At 38.3% G+C, this 21,293-nt stretch overlaps 3 protein-coding genes across 4 annotated transcripts; 1 reads left to right on the top strand and 2 right to left on the bottom strand.

The window, feature by feature from the left end:
- The first annotated feature begins 2,550 nt into the window (after nt 1-2,550).
- LOC113356412 (protein CELLULOSE SYNTHASE INTERACTIVE 3-like) lies at nt 2,551-11,206 on the top strand. Of its 2 annotated transcripts, none has more exons than XM_026599536.1 (7): nt 2,551-3,114; nt 3,342-3,479; nt 3,617-6,722; nt 6,866-9,425; nt 9,623-10,074; nt 10,261-10,377; nt 10,474-11,206. In XM_026599536.1, exons 2-7 carry the CDS (start codon nt 3,418-3,420, stop codon nt 10,639-10,641), a joined length of 6,465 nt encoding a protein of 2,154 aa, XP_026455321.1. In that variant the 5' UTR covers nt 2,551-3,114; nt 3,342-3,417; the 3' UTR covers nt 10,642-11,206. The 2 variants fall into 2 exon arrangements, with proteins under 2 accessions (XP_026455321.1, XP_026455322.1); XM_026599537.1 differs by having other exon boundaries at nt 6,869-9,425.
- Nucleotides 11,207-11,349: 143 nt separating this feature from the next.
- LOC113356413 (replication factor C subunit 3-like) lies at nt 11,350-17,036 on the bottom strand. The gene is made up of 9 exons (XM_026599538.1): nt 16,753-17,036; nt 16,416-16,632; nt 15,344-15,423; nt 15,085-15,244; nt 14,191-14,272; nt 12,828-12,957; nt 12,661-12,724; nt 12,509-12,577; nt 11,350-11,804 (listed from the first exon to the last, which is right to left on the bottom strand). The coding sequence occupies exons 1-9, from the start codon at nt 16,937-16,939 to the stop codon at nt 11,705-11,707; spliced, it is 1,089 nt and encodes a 362-aa protein (XP_026455323.1). The 5' UTR covers nt 16,940-17,036; the 3' UTR covers nt 11,350-11,704.
- Nucleotides 17,037-17,684: 648 nt separating this feature from the next.
- LOC113356414 (aspartic proteinase Asp1-like) lies at nt 17,685-20,986 on the bottom strand. Its single transcript, XM_026599539.1, has 8 exons — nt 20,452-20,986; nt 20,067-20,184; nt 19,362-19,591; nt 19,018-19,248; nt 18,668-18,809; nt 18,384-18,581; nt 18,197-18,269; nt 17,685-18,107 (listed from the first exon to the last, which is right to left on the bottom strand). Exons 1-8 carry the CDS (start codon nt 20,649-20,651, stop codon nt 17,998-18,000), a joined length of 1,302 nt encoding a protein of 433 aa, XP_026455324.1. The 5' UTR covers nt 20,652-20,986; the 3' UTR covers nt 17,685-17,997.
- Between the last annotated feature and the right edge of the window lie 307 nt (nt 20,987-21,293).

Here is a 21,293-nt window from a genome sequence, read left to right on the forward strand (position 1 = left end):
TAAAAACAATATAAAAACAGAAAAAGAAATTCTTATCCTTAGGTGAAACATGTTGTACAGGAGGTAATGTTGCACATGTTCTGACAAAAGATAACCGAATAGCTTAAGAAAAATCGAGGAATATATTCGGCCGGATATTGAAGGTTTTTAATGTGAATTTCCAGAATTGACTACTGTTAGCATGTGTTTTGAGTGCACAATGAGCACAACTTTTAAGTAGGGTTGTCAACAGTACTTATCGAAACGACAAGTGGCTCCGCTGGTACTGTTACCGATAATTTCTAGTAGAATTCCAATACTGATAAATTCCGATGGGATATTCAAAATCCTAGTCGATACCATTTCGTTAAGGTTATCGAATATCGATAAATTACCGATAATTTCCGTTATCTGACGGAGTTTTACATAACTTGTTTTTAAGACCCATATTCAGTTCAAAATAAGAAATTTTCAGTTCAAAATCCATGCCAAACACAAAGTAAACACATAAAAATGTTCCAAATTTCTTAATTACAGTTCTTGCAAAAGAAAACACAAATAAATTCAAAATAGTTGCATCCTTGGACTGAAATGTGAATTTTCCATATTTGATCTTGGATACTTAATCCATGCAAATTTGGTTGAAATCACATTAATCACTTCCAAACACTCACATATATGTATTCCTTGTTGCCATTCCTGATAATTTGGTAGTATATTGAAGTCAGAATCCAATTCAGCCATCCTAACTAATGTTTCTCTCAAATCAATTGCATCCTTAAGCATCTTAAAGGCGGAGTTCCATCTGGTATCCACATCTAAACAAACAAACCTTCCAGAAAGCTTAACTTGTGCTATAGCATTTGAAAACCTCTCTTTTCTATCCTGGCTTGACTTGATATATTTCACACACTCTCTAATTGCATCTACAAACGTAGCATCTACTTTCATCCCACATGTTCATAATACAATTAAATGCGATACATGATTGCTACACCTCATTTGAAATAAATCCCCCTCAATAACTAGACAATTCTTGCTACTAAGCCAAGTTTTCAGATTTTTCATCGCAACAGCATTAGATCTAGCATGGTTAGCAGCTAAGGCAGAAACCTCATTGTCTATATTCCAATCTAGAGATATTGATTTCACATAATCTGCTAGAACTTCTTTAGTATGTGGTGATGGCACTAAAAATATGCTAGTGTTTTCTTAATCAGTTTCCATTCATCATTTATGTTTACATGTCTACATATTTGTTGTTAAACTAAATTTAGATGTTATTATGTCAAATTGATCTTGTAATTTTACTTTGAACTCAGCATACAATTTCATGATATCTTCCCTAGTATTGTTCCTATTGTAACAATTAGCAGAAGGATTTAGAGACCTAAAAACCTCTCTAAAATAAGCATGCTCAACCATATTGATTGGATAATCATGCTTGGCAATCATCTAAGCAAAAATATTCTAGTAGGATTAGGATCATACTCTAATTAGCTAACTTAGTTTGTGTCTTACCTGTTTTATTTGTAGTTATCTTCAAACCACTGGTTCATTTATCACTTGGTGCATCAATTCTCTTCAAACAATGTTTGCATTCACCTAAAGATGATACCTCCTTCCCATCTGCTCCAACCTTTTTAGTAACAATTCTTTCAAATTCATTCCATACATCTGACCTTGTTGTACGTAGTTTCTTCTTTGCTTCAGCTACAACTGGATCTTCTTCTTCTCTGGGACGATCACAGATGCTGAGTTAATTTCGAACCTTGAATACTTGCTTTTTGTTCTCGTAACTGTGAGGCCATTGAACTTGATGGATTGTTTGAGCTACCAATATGATTGGATGCTCTTTGACTGTGTGATATTATTGGCCTAATTTGAACAATAAAGTAAACCTAAATTTAACAATTGAAATACTGATTTAAACAATTGAACATAAACCCATATTCGAAAAATTGAACAAATACTATGATTCGAATAATTGAACGCAAACCCTATAAATTGAACAGAAACCCTAGCTTTCTAATACCTGAATCATAGATTCATTACTGCTAGAGAAGAAGAAAGATGAGGAGATGATGATTATAAGTTTTAGTGGGAAGATGAAGAAGATAATTCATAAGAAGCAATGGAGAGTATGAGAGGTTTTTGTTGATGGATTAGTCGATTTAGAAGAAGAAATGAACAAGGCGAAAGGTAAAAAAGGTTTGACACAGCCTTATATGCCATGGGTATCGATAGTTAACCAAACTGAATGTGCCTCAGCCGATACCGTTTCATTAAGACAACAATTACTGATAAAATTTCGTTACCAACTTCCGATAACCGTTATGTCGGAAAATTGCCTATAGAAACTCAGATTATTGATAACGGAAAACGGTATCCTTTTGATAGCCCTACTTTTAAGCTATCATTTTTGTTATTAAAGATGCACATAGATAGATGCCTAATCTGATGGCTTAAAGTACGTGCTCATCGTATTATTATGCTTTGGAGATCTGCGACTCGAGTAATTTGGTTCCACAGCAAAACAAAATCTGACCCCCTTTCTTACTCTCTCACCGGCCTAGGGAGGTGTTACCATAACCTAGTTAATGAAAATGGGAAAAAATGAGTCTCTCATCATCACTCTCCGATTCTCACTCCGCATCAATTCTTCTCCCACATCATCATCATCCCCTCACCTTTTCTCTCTTTCCTTTTTGTTTTTTTTCCACTTTTGGTTTTGTGATCAAAATTTAGACACTCTGTTTGATGTCATAATCCAGATTATGTCTAATTATGATCGGTTCGGATTTCGTCTCTTTCCTTGTCCATCTACCAACTCATATTCTTCTGCAATCTTTCAAATCTTAATCAATTCATCATCAGGATCTTCTTCATCATTTGCCGTGTATTCAAATAAGGGGAGCTTACACTTTTTTTTGTGAGCTCTCCCTTTTTACGTCCTCATTCCATTCATGGTTTTATTCAAAATGCGCACAATTTCCATTAAGAATTGAAGAACCGGACAAGAAAAGGGATTTTATGGTGTTTCTCGGACGACATTGGTGGTTCAAGAGGCATTATCATACATTTTTTTGTTTGACAAACGAGGGATTTCTTCGGCATTTTGCATTCTCTTCTTTGGTATGCATTCTCTTACACAAACTGTCATCTTAAACATGCCAATGTCGTATCCTTTTCTCGAAGCGTGGAGGAAATCAATGTTCTTTTGTAGTATTATTGATAATATTTTAAAAACATGTGAATGGATCCGGCCTGTTTAGCATTTTTAATGCTATCTATTTAGAAAATATTCATCATGGGGTAAAATTTCTGTAATGGTAATTTTTTTGCGTTTTTTTGTACCAAAGGTGGCTAAAGAGAGAGAGAGAATTCTCAGCAAAAAAAAAGGCTAAAGAGAGAGTCAAAGTATAATTAGTGCTGCATATGTCGAAATTTCCCTCGCCTGAACCTCGACAACGTGTTTCACCATCTTCTCCCCGACAAAGGTAACTAGTTTCCGTTCATGCTGAATTATCATTGTCTGCTCCAAGTCAGATAACTTCACATAGTATGCCAACATTATATAAGTTCATGTGTCCAGACAGGGAAGACAATATTAATAAGTAAACCATTTTCTTGTCAGGGATTTAAATGGAACATCGCCAATGGATAATCCAGAAAGTACAACAGCAAGGGTTGCTCAATTCGTTGAGCAGCTGCATGCCAAAATGTCTTCACAACATGAGAAGGAGCTTATTACAGCACGATTGCTTGGTATTGCCAGAGCAAGAAAGGATGCAAGGACGGTTATTGGTTCCCATCCACAGGCAATGCCATTGTTCGTATCAATTTTGAGAAGTGGAACAACCGTTGCGAAACTTAATGTTGCTGCAACTTTGAGTGCTCTTTGCAAGGAAGACAGTTTACGTCTAAAGGTGCTTTTGGGCGGATGCATACCCCCTTTACTGTCACTACTTAAGTCTGAATCTTTCGAAGCCAGGAAAGCAGCAGCAGAAGCGATCTATGAAGTGTCGTCTGGAGGTCTATCAGATGATCATGTAGGCATGAAAATATTTGTTACTGAAGGTGTAGTTCCCACATTATGGGAGCAGCTCAATCCGAAAACCAAGCAGGACAAAATGGTAGAGGGGTTTGTTACTGGGGCTTTGAGAAATCTTTGTGGAGACAAGGACGGATATTGGAGGACCACACTTGATGCTGGAGGAGTAGAGATCATTATGGGTCTTCTTTCTTCTGATAATATCACCGCCCAATCAAATGCAGCTTCTCTATTAGCTCGTTTGATGTTGACTTTCCCAGATAGCATCGATAAAGTTATTGATGCAGGAGTTCTTAAAATCTTGCTTCGTTTGGTAGGACGGGAAAATGATATTTCAGTTCGTGTTAGTGTTGCCGATGCATTGGAGTCATTTTCCTCTAAATCGACCGCGGGAAGGAAAGCTATGGTTGATGCAGATGGAATACCTATTCTGATTGGAGCTGTTGTAGCTCCTTCTAAAGAGGGCATCCAAGGTGAGGGTGGCCGATTACTACAGGGACATGCTACACGTGCACTGGCAAATATTTGCGGTGGAATGCCAGCTTTAATACTTTATCTTGGAGACTTGTCCCAATCGCCTCGTTTGTCTGCTCCGGTTGCTGATATAATTGGAGCACTTGCTTATACATTGATGATCTTTGAGCAAGATACTAATAAGGAGGAGGCATCATTTGATGTTAGTCAATTAGAAGATATTCTTATGATGCTTTTGAAGCCTCGGGATAATAAGCTAGTTCAAGAGCGTGTTCTTGAGTCTTTAGCAAGTCTGTATGGTAATACCCACATCTCAAAGTGGCTCAACCATTCAGATGCCAAGAGGGTTCTCACTGGGTTGATAATTACAGCTTCTACTGATGTTCAAGAGTTCCTGATACTCTCTTTGACAAGCTTATGTAGTGATGGAATAGGGGTTTGGGAGGCCCTTGGAAAGAGAGAGGGAATCCAATTGCTGATATCGTTGTTGGGATTATCAAGTGAGCAACATCAAGAGCATGCTGTTGCATTGCTAGCAATTTTGACCGACCAAACTGATGATAGTAAGTGGGCAATCACTGCTGCCGGTGGTATCCCTCCACTTGTGCAGTTATTAGAGACGGGGTCACTGAAAGCAAGAGAGGATGCTGCACATGTGTTGTGGAATTTGTGTAGTCATAGTGAAGATATTCGTATATGTGTCGAAAGTGCAGGAGCAATTCCAGCTTTCTTATGGCTTCTTAAAAGTGGTGGATTTGGAGGACAAGAAACTTCTGCGAGGGCACTCACAAAGCTTATCAGATCAGCGGACGCTGCTACTCTTAATCAGTTGCTGGCTTTGCTTTATGGGAACACACCACGCTCAAAAGTCCACATTGCCAGGGTGTTGGGTCATGTCCTCAGTATGGCATCCCGCGAGGATCTTGCGCAGAAGGGAGCACCTGGTAATAAAGTAGTTAAGTCCCTTGTTGAGGCTCTTGAGTCATCGAATAAAGAATCTCAAGAGAGTGCTGCTTCTGTCTTAACAAACCTATTCGATAGCAGGCAGGACATTTCTGATAGTGTTGGGATTGACGAAACTATTCATCCTCGTATAAAGCTTTTGACAAGCAAAACTCAGGGAGTTGATACACAATCAGCTAAGGGATTGAGAACAATACCCCAATCAAGTGTACCCAGATCAACTCGTTCTGCCAGTGTAATGCAGAGTTCAACAAATATAAATGATACAAACAAAAAGTACGAAGGGGATGTTAAGTCCCTTATCAAGATTGCAAAAACTTCTTCTATTGGTTCAGCCGAGACTGCAGTTGCTTCCCTCGCTAACCTTCTTTCTCATCCTCACATCGCTGAAGAAGCTCTGGCAGGAGATGTTATATCTGCTTTGACCAGAGTGTTGGGAGAAGGGACATTAGAAGGTAAGAGAAATGCAGCACGCTCCCTTCACCATCTGATGAACCATTTCCCTATAGATGAGGTGCTTAGTAGTAATGCTCAGCGTCGTTTTGTTCTTCTTGCGCTTGTTGATTCTTTATCTTCGATGGACTTGGATGAACCTGATTCTGTTGACGTTCTAGACGTGGTTGCCATGTTGGCTAGGACTAAAGATGCTGTAAACTTCTCTTGTCCACCATGGTCTGTCCTTACTGAAGTTCCATCGAGTTTGGAGGCATTAATCCGGTGCCTCGCTGAAGGGCTTCCTCCAGCACAAGATAAGGCGATTGAAATACTTTCTAGGGTGTGTAGTGATTTACCAGTTTTGCTTGGCGATCTTTTGGTTGGAACAATTAGGTGCATCACTTCACTAGCTAATAGGATAATGAACTCATCTAGTTTGGAAGTAAGAGTTGGAGGGGCAGCACTACTTATTTGTGCTACTAAGGAACATAAGCAGCAATCAATGAGTGCCCTGAATGCATCTGGCTTTATGAAACCTCTCATTTATTCCCTAGTAGATATGATGAAGATAAACTCTAGTTGTGCTTCTCTTGAGATTGAAGTCAAAACTCCTAGAGGTTATATAGAAAGAACGTTTTTTGACGAAGGTTGTGATTTTGAAGTCCCTGATCCAGCAACTGTTTTGGGGAGTACAGTTGCCTTGTGGTTGTTGTCTATAATTTCTTCATTTCATAAAAAGAACATTCTTACTGTCATGGAAGCAGGTGGTTTAGAAGCTCTCTATGATAAGCTTACTAGTTACACCTCCAATCCACAGGTATGGCATTGTCTGGTTTATTCTTGCAAGATAAGCACAAAACTTGACTAGTGTGCTTTGCATGTTAATCTTCAAATCGTCTCAATCCATGCAGTTTTTCTTTGATAACATAAATTTAACGATTCTCTTTATTTGTGAACCAGCAGAATGAATTTGGAGATACAGAGGGTATTTGGATTAGTTCTTTGCTATTATCTATTTTATTCCAGGATGCTACTGTGCTGATGTCTCCTGTTACGATGCGCATCATACCTTCACTTGCTTTTCTCTTAAGGTCTGACGAAATTATTGATCGATACTTCTCTGCACAAGCAATGGCCAGTCTTGTAAATGGTGGAAATAAAGGAATACATATGGCAATTGCACATTCTGATGCAGTTGCTGGTTTGATTAGCCTCATTGGTTATATAGAATCAGATATGCCCAATCTTGTAGCACTATCTCAAGAATTTTCACTTTTACGCAATCCTGATAGAGTTGTTCTGGAGCACTTATTTGACATTGAAGATGTAAGAGTTGGATCTATTGCGAGGAAGTCTATACCTCTTCTAGTAGACCTTTTGAGACCAATGCCAGATAGACCAGGTGCTCCTCCATTTGCTGTTTCCCTTCTGATCCGTATCGCTGAGGAGAATGAAGAGAATAAACTGGCTATAGCCGAAGCTGGAGCTCTAGATGCATTACCTAAATATCTGTCTTTGAGTCCTCAAGACTCAGCTGAGACTACCGTAGTTGAACTACTGAGGATTTTGTTTATGAACCCTGAACTGATTCGCCATGAAGCGTCCATCAGTTCCTTGAATCAACTGATTGCTGTTCTACGTTTAGGGTCAAGAAGCGCTAGGTTCAGTGCTGTTAGGACACTCCATTTACTTTTTGATGCTCAGAGAATTAGAGACAGTGAATCAGCAAAGCAAGCCATACAACCATTAGTTGACATGCTTGATGCTGGTGGATCAGAGAAAGAACAACAAACTGCTCTTGTAGTTTTGATAAAGTTGACTTCCGGAAATTCTTCAAATGCAGTAGCATTAACAGATGTTGAAGGAGATCCACTTCACAGCCTGTGCAGGTTTTTATTATCCGCCACCTCTTCATTGGAGCTGAAGAGAGATGCTGCACAGCTCTGCTTTATTTTGTTCAGCAACAAAAAAGTGCGAGCTACTGAAACCGCCTCGGAATGTATAAAACCCCTTCTGTTATTAATGCAATCAAATTCAACTTCTGCAATGGAGTCGGGTGCCTTGGCTTTTAATAGGCTGTTGGATGACGAGCAACAGGTAGAACTTGCAGCATCTTCTTATGAAATCGTGGATCTTCTTGTTGGGTTGGTTTCTAGTAATAACAATCGTCTTATAGAGGCTTGCATCAGCATTCTTATAAAGTTGGGGAAAGATCGCACTCCTTGCAAACTCGATATGGTGAAAGCAGGAATAGTTGAAAATTGTCTAGAGTTACTTCCTAATTCACCTGGGTCTCTATGCTCCATGGCAGCAGAGTTGTTCCGAATATTAACTAATAGTAGCGGGATTGCGAGAAGTCCTGCTGCTGCAAAAACTGTTGAACCTCTTTTCATGCTTTTACTGCGTCCAGATCTCGACATGTGGGGACAGCATAGTGCCTTGCAAGCACTAGTAAATATTTTGGAGAAGCCCCAAAGCCTCGCAACCTTGAGATTAACTCCTAGCCAAGTAATTGAACCTTTGATAGCATGTCTACAGTCCCCTTCACAAACCATTCAACAACTTGGTACCGAAGTACTATCACATCTTTTAGCACAGGAACGTTTTCAACAAGATATTACCTCACAAAATGCAGTTGTGCCTCTTGTTCAGCTTGCTGGAATTGGGATACTGAACTTGCAGCAAACAGCAATTAAGGCCTTAGAGAGTATCTCCAGGAGTTGGCCAGAGGTTGTTGCTTCTGCCGGGGGTATCTTTGAGCTTTCTAAAGTTATTATTCAGGATGACCCTCAGCCTTCTCATGAATTATGGGAATCTGCTGCGTTGGTTCTGTCAAATATTTTGCGGTTCAATACGGAGTACTACTTCAAAGTTCCTTTGGTAGTCCTTGTGAGAATGTTGCACTCCAAGATGGAGAGTACAATAACTCTAGCGCTGAATGCTTTAATAGTTGTCCAAGAGGGTACTGATGCTTCAAGTTCTGAACTCTTGGCAGAGGCTGGTGCCGTCGATGCACTGCTGGACCTTTTAAGGTCCCACCAGTGCGAAGAAATATCTGGAAAACTACTTGAAGCTTTGTTTAATAATGCGAGGGTGAGAGAAATGAAGGTCACAAAGCTTGCTATAGCTCCATTATCTCAGTATCTGCTGGATCCAGAAACCAAATCGCAACCCGGTAAGCTTCTTGCCGCACTTTCTCTTGAGGACATATTCCAGCACGAAGGACATGCTAGATCCAGAGATTCAGTATCCGCATGTCGAGCACTATTGAGGTTACTTGAGGACCAGCCGACTGAGCCCATGAGCATGGTAGCTGTGTCTGCGCTGCAAAACTTGGTTATGCACAGTAGGACAAACAAACGAGTGGTTGCAGAAGCAGGTGGGATATTGATAATACAGGGATTGCTACTGTCATCAAATTCAGAAATTGCTGCACAGGCAGCACTGCTGGTTAAATTCCTATTTTCCAATCACACGCTCCAAGAGTATGTTTCAAATGATTTGATCAGGTCTTTGACAGGTATCTATACAATTTTGATTACATAGTTGTATTCCTAGAAGTGACAAACAGAGATCTGGTTGCTACGTTAATTGCTTATCATATATAAACTGTTTGCTTAATGATTCTCACAAATTAGCAGAATTAAATATATATTGAAAGAAGATTTATACAGTTAATATCATCGAGTCTTCTAATATTAAATGACGGTTGTGCAGCTGCAGTCGAGAAAGAGTTCTCCGCAACAAGTATAAATGAAGAGGTCTTGTCAACCATAAAAGTGATATTCAGTAATTTCCCTAAGCTGCATGCATCAGAAGCGGCAACACTCGTCATTCCTCACTTGGTTGTAGGACTGAAGGCTGGGACTGTAGCTTTCCAGGAGTTGGTGTTGGATATTCTATGCATATTAAGACATTCATGGTCATTCATTCCTATAGATATTTCCAAGGCTCAAGCCATGGCTGCTGCAGAAGCTATTCCGATATTGCAATTACTAATGAAAAGTTGTCCACCAAGTTTTCATGAGAGAGTAGATGCCCTTTTGCATGGCTTACCTGGTTGTTTAACTGTCACTATCAAGCGTGGATGCAACTTGAAGCAGAGTGTTGGTACCACAAATGCCTTTTGCCGGTTGATGATAGGAAATGGTCCTCCAAGGCAAACTAAAGTAAGCACGACAAAACTTTTTGTTCCCGAAAACATTTAAGAGGATTTCTCTTGTTCTAAAACACTATTACAGCTGTATCGAACTAATGTTTGCTGATACAGACTTTGTTGTTGTGGGTGCTCTTAAAATTCTTTCTGAATTTTGATACGTTGGTTACCTAAAAATTATGATCTTTTTGCTGTATAGGTAGTGAGCCACAGTACAAGTCCAGAATGGAAGGAAGGGTTCACTTGGGCATTTGATGTACCACCAAAGGGACAGAAACTTCAGATTATATGCAAAAGCAAAAATACATTTGGGAAGGTATGCAATAAACTTTGCTTCGCCCATTATTATCCCGTTCCAAGGCTCGTGGTTTATTTAACAGTATGATGGAAATAGTGGTGTTGTCGGTTGCAGTCAACTCTTGGGAGAATAACACTACCGATAGACAGAGTCGTAATAGATGGAGTACATAGTGGAGTTTTCAGTCTAAAAAGCGACAGCAATAAGGATGGGTCATCTAGAACACTTGAAATTGAGGTCACCTGGTCTAACAGGATAACAAACGAGAAGATTCGAAAATGAAATGGAAGTAGTCATTTGTGGAGTATTTTTTTCTCAGGAAGTAGGGAGCTAAAAGGGACTAGAATTGTTGTGATTATCATGGTGTCGAATTCCCATCCAACTATGTTGCAGTTTGAATTGGGTAAAATTGATTTGGTTGTAACTAGTAGTTTTTTCTTTTCAGGTTTCAGTTTTGTAGGTGTGAAATGAGTAAGCTGCCAGTGTCAGTTGATGTGAATGTAATTTGTATTTAAGTTCAGAGGTTAAAGCATATAATGGTTTAAATGTCCTGTGGAGTAGAGTAAAGGAGACAAATAGATGGTGCTAACGATCTCAACAATGAGTATAGTAGATATAGTTTGGGTAATAGGAGGAAAATTTCCAGGCACTAAGAGCTTGTTGTAGCACAGGTAAAAAAAAACTATGGACATGCATTTTGGCAACCTTTGTTTCAAAGATTCATTTGCCCTGCATTGAGGTTCTTCTAGCCCCAGTTTGTTGTTTCAACAAAACCAATTATGTACTTTTCCTTAAAGTTATTTGTCTTTGCTTTTGCTTGACATTGCATCAGGTATATCTTTGGCCATGATGAAAATTTTTGCTCACGTGTTCAACCACATGGCCTTATGTCACCTCTTGTTAACAATCCAAGGTTTTTTTTTTGCTATAAGTGTAGCTTTGTCAAGTACGAGGGTAAAAGCAAAGATATTTTACTATAAGACCACCATAAACTACTAAAACACGACTATTCTATTAAACTACGGTCAGAATTTGGAACATAAATGGACCCTATATGGTTTTAGAATTCCGATTCACTATCCAGCCAAATCAGAGCCACATAGCCAGGAGGAGATATCATCTCTACTAAAATTTACAACCCAGTCACACATACAATGACAAAGTAAATTGTAAACAACCTTGTTGGCAACCCAAACACATTAATCTAAGATTGTTTGCAAGCCTACTGAATATCTAATCAACTTCTTCCTGCTACTACCCGAAAGCATCCTATAACAGCAGTTCAGATGCTGAAATAGGAGATATGTGCGCAACCTGGAAAACTAGCACGAGCAGATGATTTCAACTACTTTACACATGCAACCAGAGCAGATCGAGCCTTGGTGAAAGAAGCAATGAGCGCTCCAAGCTGCAACTTGTCACTGCACCCAAAAGTCAGTCTGTACCTGCATATCAGCAAAGACCAACACAATCTCAGATACGCCAACATATGCTGTTTGTCACTAATTTCTTTTTCTGATTCTTTATAATTCTCACCCAAACTCACCAGTAACCAAAAGAAACTGTGACGAATACAATGACATACAGCAAAGAGCAAAAAATGATCCTCATCCTCAAAGTGGATTAGGCTATAGACATATTTTCCCTTCATCCTTGGGAGCACAACAAGCTAGGACACCCTTTCATCATCACTGTTTGCTATATTAGCTCTGGACCTTTTTGTTTTTCTAAATACATAACAGGGTGTACTTCTAGATGTCTAGCTGTTAAATGGAACAATCTTATTTTCGGCATATCCTGAAACCTAATTACAAATAATTCTAGTTGATGCTTCTTATCCGATAGTGATGATCTGATATCAGTGCTATCTAGTACAAACACCAACATGGACGACACTCCGACAAGTTATAGTGTTTTGTTAAAATGTAATTAGCCCTTATATAGTTATACTTGCTAATACTTTAGCAATGTCGTAATAAACAATCTAGATCTTTGCACTACCAAGCTTGTACTAGATGATACGAGTACCTGATCATGTTGATACCGGCAGTCTAATAATTTTCTGAAGTACAATAGCCATAGATACACACATAGGTAAGGTACAGAATAGATAAATCACAGATGACAGATATAGAGAAAGAGATCATACTCAATGTCAGCCATATCATTAATCAAGTGAACACGTACATCCGATGGCATCTTGATCTTAAATATGAACCTGTTATTGAAACCAAAAGGGTGAGATTCAGATAAAGAAAGCAAGCAAAAGAATACATAGTGCAGAACCATTAACCAGCTTACATTGTAACCTCTCTCACAATATCCACCAAGGCAAGTCCTTTCCTCATCTTCATGTCAGTGATATCTATTTGTTGTTAAGTCCAACAAAGGTTCCATATTTTCTTTGCGTAAGAAATAACCACATAAAAGCTTATAATAAAAAGTAAATGACAAAAGTTGCAGGATACGTTTATAACATGTAACATACACTTCATTTAGAAGCCAAAAAGATATCTGCTCAATGTCTTTAGGCATTGGATTCCCAGTGCAAAGATAAACAGCTTCTTCAGTTATATGTGGAGAGGCCATGTGGGTCGACTGCACAAAGTTTAAGAAAATGATCATTGTTGTATCAAAACAGTGAAAGTACAGATCTCCTGGAATCCATTCAAATTATGTGTGCCAACATAATAACTAGATAAAAGCACTTCCATTTACAATAAACACATCCTGAGAACCCAGAATGAGATGTGATCGCAGATAGTAAAATTTAAATTTGACATATCAAGGAACCCTAAACAAACATGCTAGTATGCATCCCACTAAACTAATTAGTTGAGCCAATGTATGATGATCGTGTGTCAACAATTCTGATGAATAACTATGTTATCAAAAATAGCATCGAAGTGTGCCTAGGGAACCTGCCTACTAAGGCGACAATCCTGAAAAGTAACTGTGTTGTCAGCGGGGAGCAAAACCCTCCAAGAACACATAAATGACGATAACCTGGACAAGAAACGGCGCCTGTGGAAACAAGGTTGCCTTATCTGTGTGCGACTCAAAGCAAGGACACAACAGTACAATACTATGATCATATATGGTATATTGGTATGTTAAACATGTTCCCTACCAGCACAATAAAGCAATAAGGCTAATATGGAAGTGGCTCAGGTAACACTGTTATCCATTTTGTAAAGACATGACAGACTCTTCATCCTTTGAGCACAAAATGTTGTGGCCTATGTTATCAAAGGCGATGTCTAGGGGCAACAAGGCAACCTAGGCATGTAGGTGATAAGACTCATATTGCCTGCATATTCTTTAGGTTGGCTAGTTGAGTGCCTAGATCGCCAAGGTAGCAAATGTTTGCTTGCATACAATAGAGTTCTTTTCAGATTGAAACTTTTACTTGCCAATCAATACTAAAGAAAGTTCTTTCTTCCTAGAAGGGGGTGGTATGTACAAGAATTGGGTTAGGGTTTTGGGCCAAGGTTTAACAGAAAAAGAAAATAGAAATAGAAATAGGAAAAGAAAAGAGTTGTTGCCACAAAAAAAAAAAGTCCGCTTATGATTAAAAGCTACAATTTTTTTCTTTCTTCATTTTTTGACAGTTGGGCTTCTCTTATTAATATTTTCCTTACCTCTATCTTACTTACTCTGTTCTTTTATTCTCTCTTTTTGTGTTCATCTTTGGGACGCTTATAACTAAAAGATCATCCTAAAGGTTTCAAACGTGGCAAAGTTTATTAGCCTAAACAACCATCTCTATAAAACACAAGTTTATGTAAGCTAAGTGAAGTTTAAATGCATATTAGTAAGGAATGCACTTACCTGCAAAATGTTCAAAGCTTTTCTCATGTCACCGTTGCTAAGGCGTACAAGTGCTTTTAAGCCATTCTCATCAACATCAAGCCTAGTGACAGTATAAAAGCTTATTAGTGCTGCATTAGGTACAGTTCGGATTTAAAAAGCTGATAAAGGACATTCAAATTTGATGCGTTTTATCTACTTTACACGCATCTTAATAGCATTGATCGAGGAATAGATTTCAGTTGAACGTTAAGTTGTGTGACATGAAGACGTAAACAAGAGTTGAGATAAATTTCTCATGATGCCCTCAGATAGCTGTAATCAGGGCCCAGGCCCATTCAATTTCGCAATGGCATATATCAAACTGCACGCAACTGATGCTCCCAAACAAGCAGACAGTAACTTTACATGCCAATGCATGCTGTATGCCTTTATTCTTCACAAGCTTGGGAAATTATTTAAAGCTATTTTTTCTTTTTCAGTTTTTATTGCTGGGATATATGTTGATCACGGTAGGATGCCTTGACCCTGACTTGATACTTCTCTTAATTAATATGTATCACAAGCACTTCAAGAGCATGACTACTAAGCAAGCTAAAGGGATAATGCATCTCCCTTTAGGAAAGACGGAAAAAACATCTACTGATCTCTACTTAAAGCCCGAACTGTAGCTTAAATCCCTAAACACACAAACTGGTTTCTAGCCGTAACTACTTGGAAAAAATTATAATTTATGTCAATGATTACAGCCAAATGATATAATTTTCAACAGAATTAAGCAAAACACGGACCTATACATATGTGATACAGGACAGCCTACAGGTGAAGACTCGGTGTTAGAAAAATACAGCATTTAAAAATATTGTACTAAAGAGACTGTTGGATACATGAAATAACCAAGAAAGTAAGACATACCTTTCGGACTCTATAACATGTTTAAGGCGTTCAGTGACATGAGTAGCATCAAGAGGAGCAAAACGAAACCGTGTACATCTTGATTGCAAGGCGGGAATGATTTTGTTAACATGATTACAAATGAGAGCAAACCTAGTGTTTTTTGTGTATTTCTCGATCACTGCAGCACACCCGACAACAGAAGTATAACGCAATTAAAAAAAAAAACTTATCCCAAGATAAAGTCATGGATTAACAATGAGAAAACAGAATTGCATACCTCTACGTAGAGCAAATTGTGCATCCTTTGTCATGGCGTCTGCCTCGTCCAGTAATACCAACTTGACAGATGCCTTTACACTGGAAAGAATAAAGCTGTGTAAGCTAACAAATCCAAGAACATATCAACACATCATCTCGGAGGTTAAATTCCCCATCATATCTTACAAAAGTAAGATTTACTGTTTATACAGGATTAGCATTGAAATATCACCTAAGACTCTGAGTCTGACTAGTTATGCCAGCCAATGCATTTATAACAGATACAGATGTCAAAAACAACAATGCCAAGGTATATAACTTTCAAATTCTGCATTTAATACAGTTTACACCCTCCTCTACTCTCATCATTCAGGATTCATATGTTTATAGAAACTCAGTCACTTTTATGTTGTTTTCAAATTCCTTAACTAAGTGAGTCAAGTTGAAAGTATACGCAAGGACTCCATGGACCAAACCACATGAAAGGAATGTGTATATCGTTTGTATGTAATGAAGAGAATAACTTGAGCATATGTCTGTGTCTGTGAAAGAGGGAGAGGAGCAGCAAAGAGTCCTTGAAACTTGCCTTTCAGTGAAAAAAAAATAATCTGAGAGGAGGTAGTATATCCTTGCAAAATGAAAGATTGACAAGGCAAAGAACAGATCCTCATGCCTCTCTCTAATGTGCAAGGTTTACTGATTCATTCATGATTTTAAAGCAACCTTGTTAAAAAGCACTATTTCTCAACTGTGAACACCACTTTGGTAACAATTGCCCTTATTTCAAGTATGTGACAATTTGAAATGGCAAAGCACAACAACTGGACCCCTACCATCAGGATCCCAACTAGTCCTCCAAGACAGACTAGTGGCTGATAACCTAAGACACGGGTGGGAAAGCCAGTAGGCGCATCCATCATATAGCACCTCTTGCAGTACTGATTTGGAGTCCAAGTAACCCTTTTTGTTCAATTGCATAAACAAAAATCTTTACTTAAAAAATGTATATCTACAGTTCATGAAAATAAACATAACTATCATTAAGAAAAGGGATTCTTAGTAAAGCACATAAAACAGTGAAAGAGGATTACCCAAATGAGAAGCTCTGAGTACTGGCAAAATCTTGAATTTGTTGCCGAACAACATCAATACCTCTATCATCAGAAGCATTCAATTCCAAAATCATATTATGGTACTGAGGTCCATATATTTTTCGAGCAACCGCAAGTATCGTTGAAGTTTTACCCGTCCCAGGTGGTCCATATAACAACAGATGTGGTAGCTTATTCTCACTCGTAAGTCTATCAACTATTACAAATCAAAAAAAAAAAATCAATTCATTAGAAACCCTAGAAATTTAATTAAACACATAATATCAGAGTAAAGATGAGAAGGAAAGAGTGGGGATTTAGGGTAATTACTACTTACTAGTATCAACGATGTCGCGATGAGCAGCAACATCAGCTAGGGATTGAGGACGGTACTTTTCAACCCATGGGGTTGATTTGGTGAATGGAGCCATTACTACTACATTCTTGCCTTTACTAGCTGCTTTCATAGCTTCATCAGAAGCTCCTCCATCGATTTCCATGGGAGATATTATTTCCTCCGCCATCTCTCGATTCTTCTGCTTTGGACTCTCTTCGTTACGTTTCTAGCCCTAGACTGTAAACTCGGTTGTGGCGCCAAAATTCATTTCCTCCCGAGTAAAACCTACAACTTGTAGTGTGGGCAGTGGGCACTGTTTCGGTACCCCATCATTTGATTGGTTACCCCACAATTCGACGGCTACGATTTTTTTTCCTTTTTTTCTTTTCGACAGCCAGGATTAGTTCTTTGATGTCTCAAACTATTTTGAACGCTAGCGTTGGATACACGTCCAGAAGTAATTTTTTGAGTTTCCAGAAGTCAAAAGACAAAAGATTAGTTTTGTGTAAAGTTTCAAAACGACTTCTGGAAGTAAAAAAAAATCGATTTTTATGAAGCAAAATATCTTTGAAAATATCTTTGCTTCTGACGTCTAGAAAACAGTAGAATACTTTAAAAAAACTCTTTTGTTTCTTTCTATCTGCAAATGCCAACAAATAAGTCTTGTTCCACACCTCTTTGCATCTGGCTTTGAGCACATTCCTCAACCAGAAACCAAAAAGACTTGAATAGAGTTGTTAATGATGATTAATGTTTTCTACTCTTGAAGGTTTGGAGGTGTGCTGCACTGATGATCCATAATAAACCTTACCCTAATGATTTTTTCATATGATCCAAATGAACCTAATCAATCAAATTGGCTGATACCTACGCATATGTTCTCACTTTTCTTGGAATATGTTTCCTGCAACAACATACAATTTTGTAAAATGTAGAGGATGAAGTCAAGTTATTTTTATTCATTAATCGTTATCACAAACATATCTGTTTAACTGGAATTTTTGGGTTTACAATATGTCCTTTGTAAAGTAATGACCCTGCCGTTATTTATCTAATTCATCACCAATCTATGATCCTTCATACTCGTCCAATTGGTAAGTTGAAGTTGCAGGGCAGTAGCCTTGTGTTAGTAAATCAATATTTGTTGTGTCAAGCTGTGAAAGTCTTTCTTCATCAAGAACCACGCTGTTGAATGAAAAGAATTGGTGGAATGTCCAGGTGCCACATTATAATGGAAGGAAGAAATCACAAGAGGACTACTCCAGACTTAGAAATCCGGTTGCAATCTGCAAGTGCCCATCCGATCTTTTGCTTCTCATTATCATATATCACCACTCGGTCTTGAAAGAAATTATCTGTTCAGCAACAAAAAATATTAGATATGTCCGTCAATTTCAGAGTGGAATTTACTTGCTCAATCACTCAGTTTCTCTATCTTGCTTACCTCCAATAATGTTGTCATCTTGCAGGCCAACTTCTGTACCGTTTAGTATTCCTAAGCAAGCATTACCATATTTCTGAAAGAAAATGAGAAACTATCAGAAGCCTGAACTTGGATTCATGTTGGTGGATCTTCTATGTTCTCATTAAATTCAGAAAAATGAAATATATGTTGAAAGAATGATGCTTACACTGATGATCATGTAAGATTCAGGAGGTATTTCCATCTGCTGCTGTGATCTCCAGCCGCTTTTAAACCTTAGTGTTAGAGGCGTGAAGTACTTTTTTACTTCGCTGAAGGATGTGAATGGTTTTGCACCTCTCCAACAAATAGGCAAGGTCCCATCCTTAGTTATTTCCAAAGGCTTGCCAGATAAATCTTTCATCATCTAAAAACGGATGATGAATAAAAATAACATCATGAGCGAGTCTTGTAGCTATAGCTTGGATAAATGGATGAGGGTTCCCTACTTACAGAAGAAATGATAGCTTTGTAAGCCTGGGAATTGAAATATGAGTAAGAGCTCCCACTGTCAAAAATTACTTGAAGACCCTTGACGCCAATATACTTATTTCCCAAATAGAGTTCAGCTGGACCAGGGGAGTAGTAGCTTTCGCTGAAAGGAATGAACGTAAAAGTAGTGGTTAGATGAATGACATGGAATAAAAAAGCAGATACATCAAAAGAAGGGTGTGGTTTCCTTTAATTTAAAGTTACTAAAGTGCATGTGGCAATCTAGACAGATAACTGGCTATGAGTTTTACGCCTGCAAATGGAAAGAAAAAACACAAGCGCAGAAGGGACTGGTCACTGGTGCTACTTACTCGATGGAATTACGTGACATTGGTGTCCAAACTATTCCAGAAGAGGGAACAAGATCTTCTCCAATAAAGAGAAAGCCTCCGCTGTTGCTACTGAAACAGTGACCAATCACATTTCGTACTAGACCCAGACTTTGGAGCTGAGATACGAAGCTGGCTTTCCCTTTGCTAAGACCTAGTAATCCATCTGTAGGGGACGTAGTTCCTTTGGAACCCTGTTGATCATAACCACAGCTGGAGACAAGATTTCAGAGAAAATGATCAATAAGAAATCGACAGAAAGGTGGAAGGGAGGAGAATTTATTGATTGATCCAGACAAAGTAGTGTAAATGTAATACTGCCGTACCCAATAGCGAAACGAGGTCCAAACAGTGTTCCGTTGGTCAAACGAATGGGAAAAACATCCTTGACAAGGGCCCCCTGCGATACACCTTGATCCGCATACTGAATCTTATAGTGACATTGATCTGTTGGTTTCTTGCATATGTTCTTTTCAAGAGAGTGCAATTCTGCACATACAGATTCTGCACATGGGACAAGGCTGTTCTTGTTGAGTCGGTACAAGGGGTGAGGAGCCTGTCAATAGAAGAGACAGGAAGATCGTATATTTCATATAAGAAGCAGATTACAAGTTATAAGCATGGATGCTTTCTTTGAATTAAGGGGGCATTTTTACATGTATGCATCCTGCAACCTAAATAGTAGAGTACAAAATAAATGACACAGATAATGTTGCTATTCATGACAAGCTATGTCGTTATTGGGTACTCTATAATGACATACTTCCACATTGAGGCGTGTTTTTGAGATTTGTTTGTTGTCTATAAGAGTAACAAACAAGTTTGCCTAACTGGGGAGGCAAACTACAGCTACAACAATAAGCTGATTAAATAAAGATGCACAGATATATTCTATATAGGCATGAAGTCAAATACCAACAGGGTTAAAAGCTTAACAGCTAAATGTTGCTAGCTGCCATTAGAACATGTTAGTGATAATGTCTATGATGATGGTGACTATGATGAATTGTCAATGGTATTACTAGTGTTACCTTGGGACAATTTTTACAAGGGGCGTCACAATGAAGCCATGTGAGATCACTGCCAGTGTCAATATCAAGGTAGTACCGTTTGGGTGGGTAACCGATGCCCAGTTCGACATAGTAATACCTACACAACAAGAGAATCAAACAAGGATAAGATTTTTTTGCTACTAATACATGACTGAAATTTTTGTTTCAAATTCATTAAAATTTGGGTTTTAATTACATTTGTTTGAATTGGATTAGTCAAAATTGGGGATATCTAATGAAACCAGATCTAATTGTATTGTGTATTTGAAGTTTAAAAATGGGTTTGAAAGGATTTTAGGAACAAAATAAGAACCACCAAATTTAAGACAAAAACATGATCATAAATTGCTTTAAAAAAACATACCCAATAGGATAAACATTCCCAAGAACACGAAAAACAACAGATGATCCAACTTTGGTAGCAGAAGATGATGCTGCTGGTGGTAATATCTGTTTCTTCCTCCTTAATTCTTGGTTTGCAGCTACAAAAGAACCTGATACTAACACAAGTAAAGTCAATGCTAACATCATCATCATCTTCATCATCTTAAACTTCATCTCCATTGCTCTCTCCCTCTTTCTCTATTGACTACTAGACAGAGAATAAAGACTATAATTGGATTTATATACAGTAAAGAAACTTCAAGGAAAGACCGGGAAAATTTCCAAGTCTTTTAATAAGCCCTGAAGTCCTGTTTAGAGGGAGAGGGAGAAAGTGGGAAGACGCGGTTTCTGTACTGTAGTATGAAATTGAGCAGCTGAGGTCCTGAAGAAGCTAATATATAGAGTGGGGGAGGGAAAGAAAGAGACAAAAACAAACTACAAGAAAGAGTGGATGGATTGGTGCTGATGGTCACTCCACCACCCTGACATCTGATTGCTTTCTTCTTTGGCTTTTTCTGTTTTTTGTTCCTTGATTCTTTATTTGTTTGTGGAAGGTTAGTCAACTGTTAAGGTGTTTGTGTTTACCTATGGCATTGTCTTTGGATATATTCTTTCGGGTCGGGTATGGATGATCAAGCAGGCTAGGTGACCTTGGAGTAAAAAGTAATTTACTGGAATAAAGTTTTTGTTTTTATTTTTCCAGAAAATCTTAATTAATAATGGGTCGGGATCACGGGACTTCTCATTTTGACACAAGGTTTTGACACATGACAATAACCATTGATCAACTTTTATCGAAAGGCTAATAAAATGGTTCATGTG

Source organism: Papaver somniferum, chromosome 3 (assembly GCF_003573695.1).
Source record: "Papaver somniferum cultivar HN1 chromosome 3, ASM357369v1, whole genome shotgun sequence".
Taxonomy (NCBI): domain Eukaryota; kingdom Viridiplantae; phylum Streptophyta; class Magnoliopsida; order Ranunculales; family Papaveraceae; genus Papaver; species Papaver somniferum.

What these genes read in the sequence shown, in the direction of transcription:
- LOC113356414 (XM_026599539.1), bottom strand. Translation starts at nt 20,651, where the DNA reads ATGGAGATGAAGTTTAAGATGATGAAGATGATGATGATGTTAGCATTG. An exon ending in GGGAATGTTTATCCTATTGG is followed by an intron (nt 20,185 to 20,451) that starts GTATGTTTTTTT and finishes CTTGTTGTGTAG; the next exon opens with GTATTACTATGTCGAACTGG. An exon ending in ACAAAGCTATCATTTCTTCT is followed by an intron (nt 18,582 to 18,667) that starts GTAAGTAGGGAA and finishes ATCCGTTTTTAG; the next exon opens with ATGATGAAAGATTTATCTGG.
- LOC113356412 (XM_026599536.1), top strand. Translation starts at nt 3,418, where the DNA reads ATGTCGAAATTTCCCTCGCCTGAACCTCGACAACGTGTTTCACCATCT. An exon ending in TTTGATCAGGTCTTTGACAG is followed by an intron (nt 9,426 to 9,622) that starts GTATCTATACAA and finishes ACGGTTGTGCAG; the next exon opens with CTGCAGTCGAGAAAGAGTTC. An exon ending in GCAAAAATACATTTGGGAAG is followed by an intron (nt 10,378 to 10,473) that starts GTATGCAATAAA and finishes TGTCGGTTGCAG; the next exon opens with TCAACTCTTGGGAGAATAAC.
- LOC113356413 (XM_026599538.1), bottom strand. Translation starts at nt 16,939, where the DNA reads ATGGCGGAGGAAATAATATCTCCCATGGAAATCGATGGAGGAGCTTCT. An exon ending in TCGCGACATCGTTGATACTA is followed by an intron (nt 16,633 to 16,752) that starts GTAAGTAGTAAT and finishes GATTTGTAATAG; the next exon opens with TTGATAGACTTACGAGTGAG. An exon ending in CATGTTATAGAGTCCGAAAG is followed by an intron (nt 14,273 to 15,084) that starts GTATGTCTTACT and finishes TACTGTCACTAG; the next exon opens with GCTTGATGTTGATGAGAATG.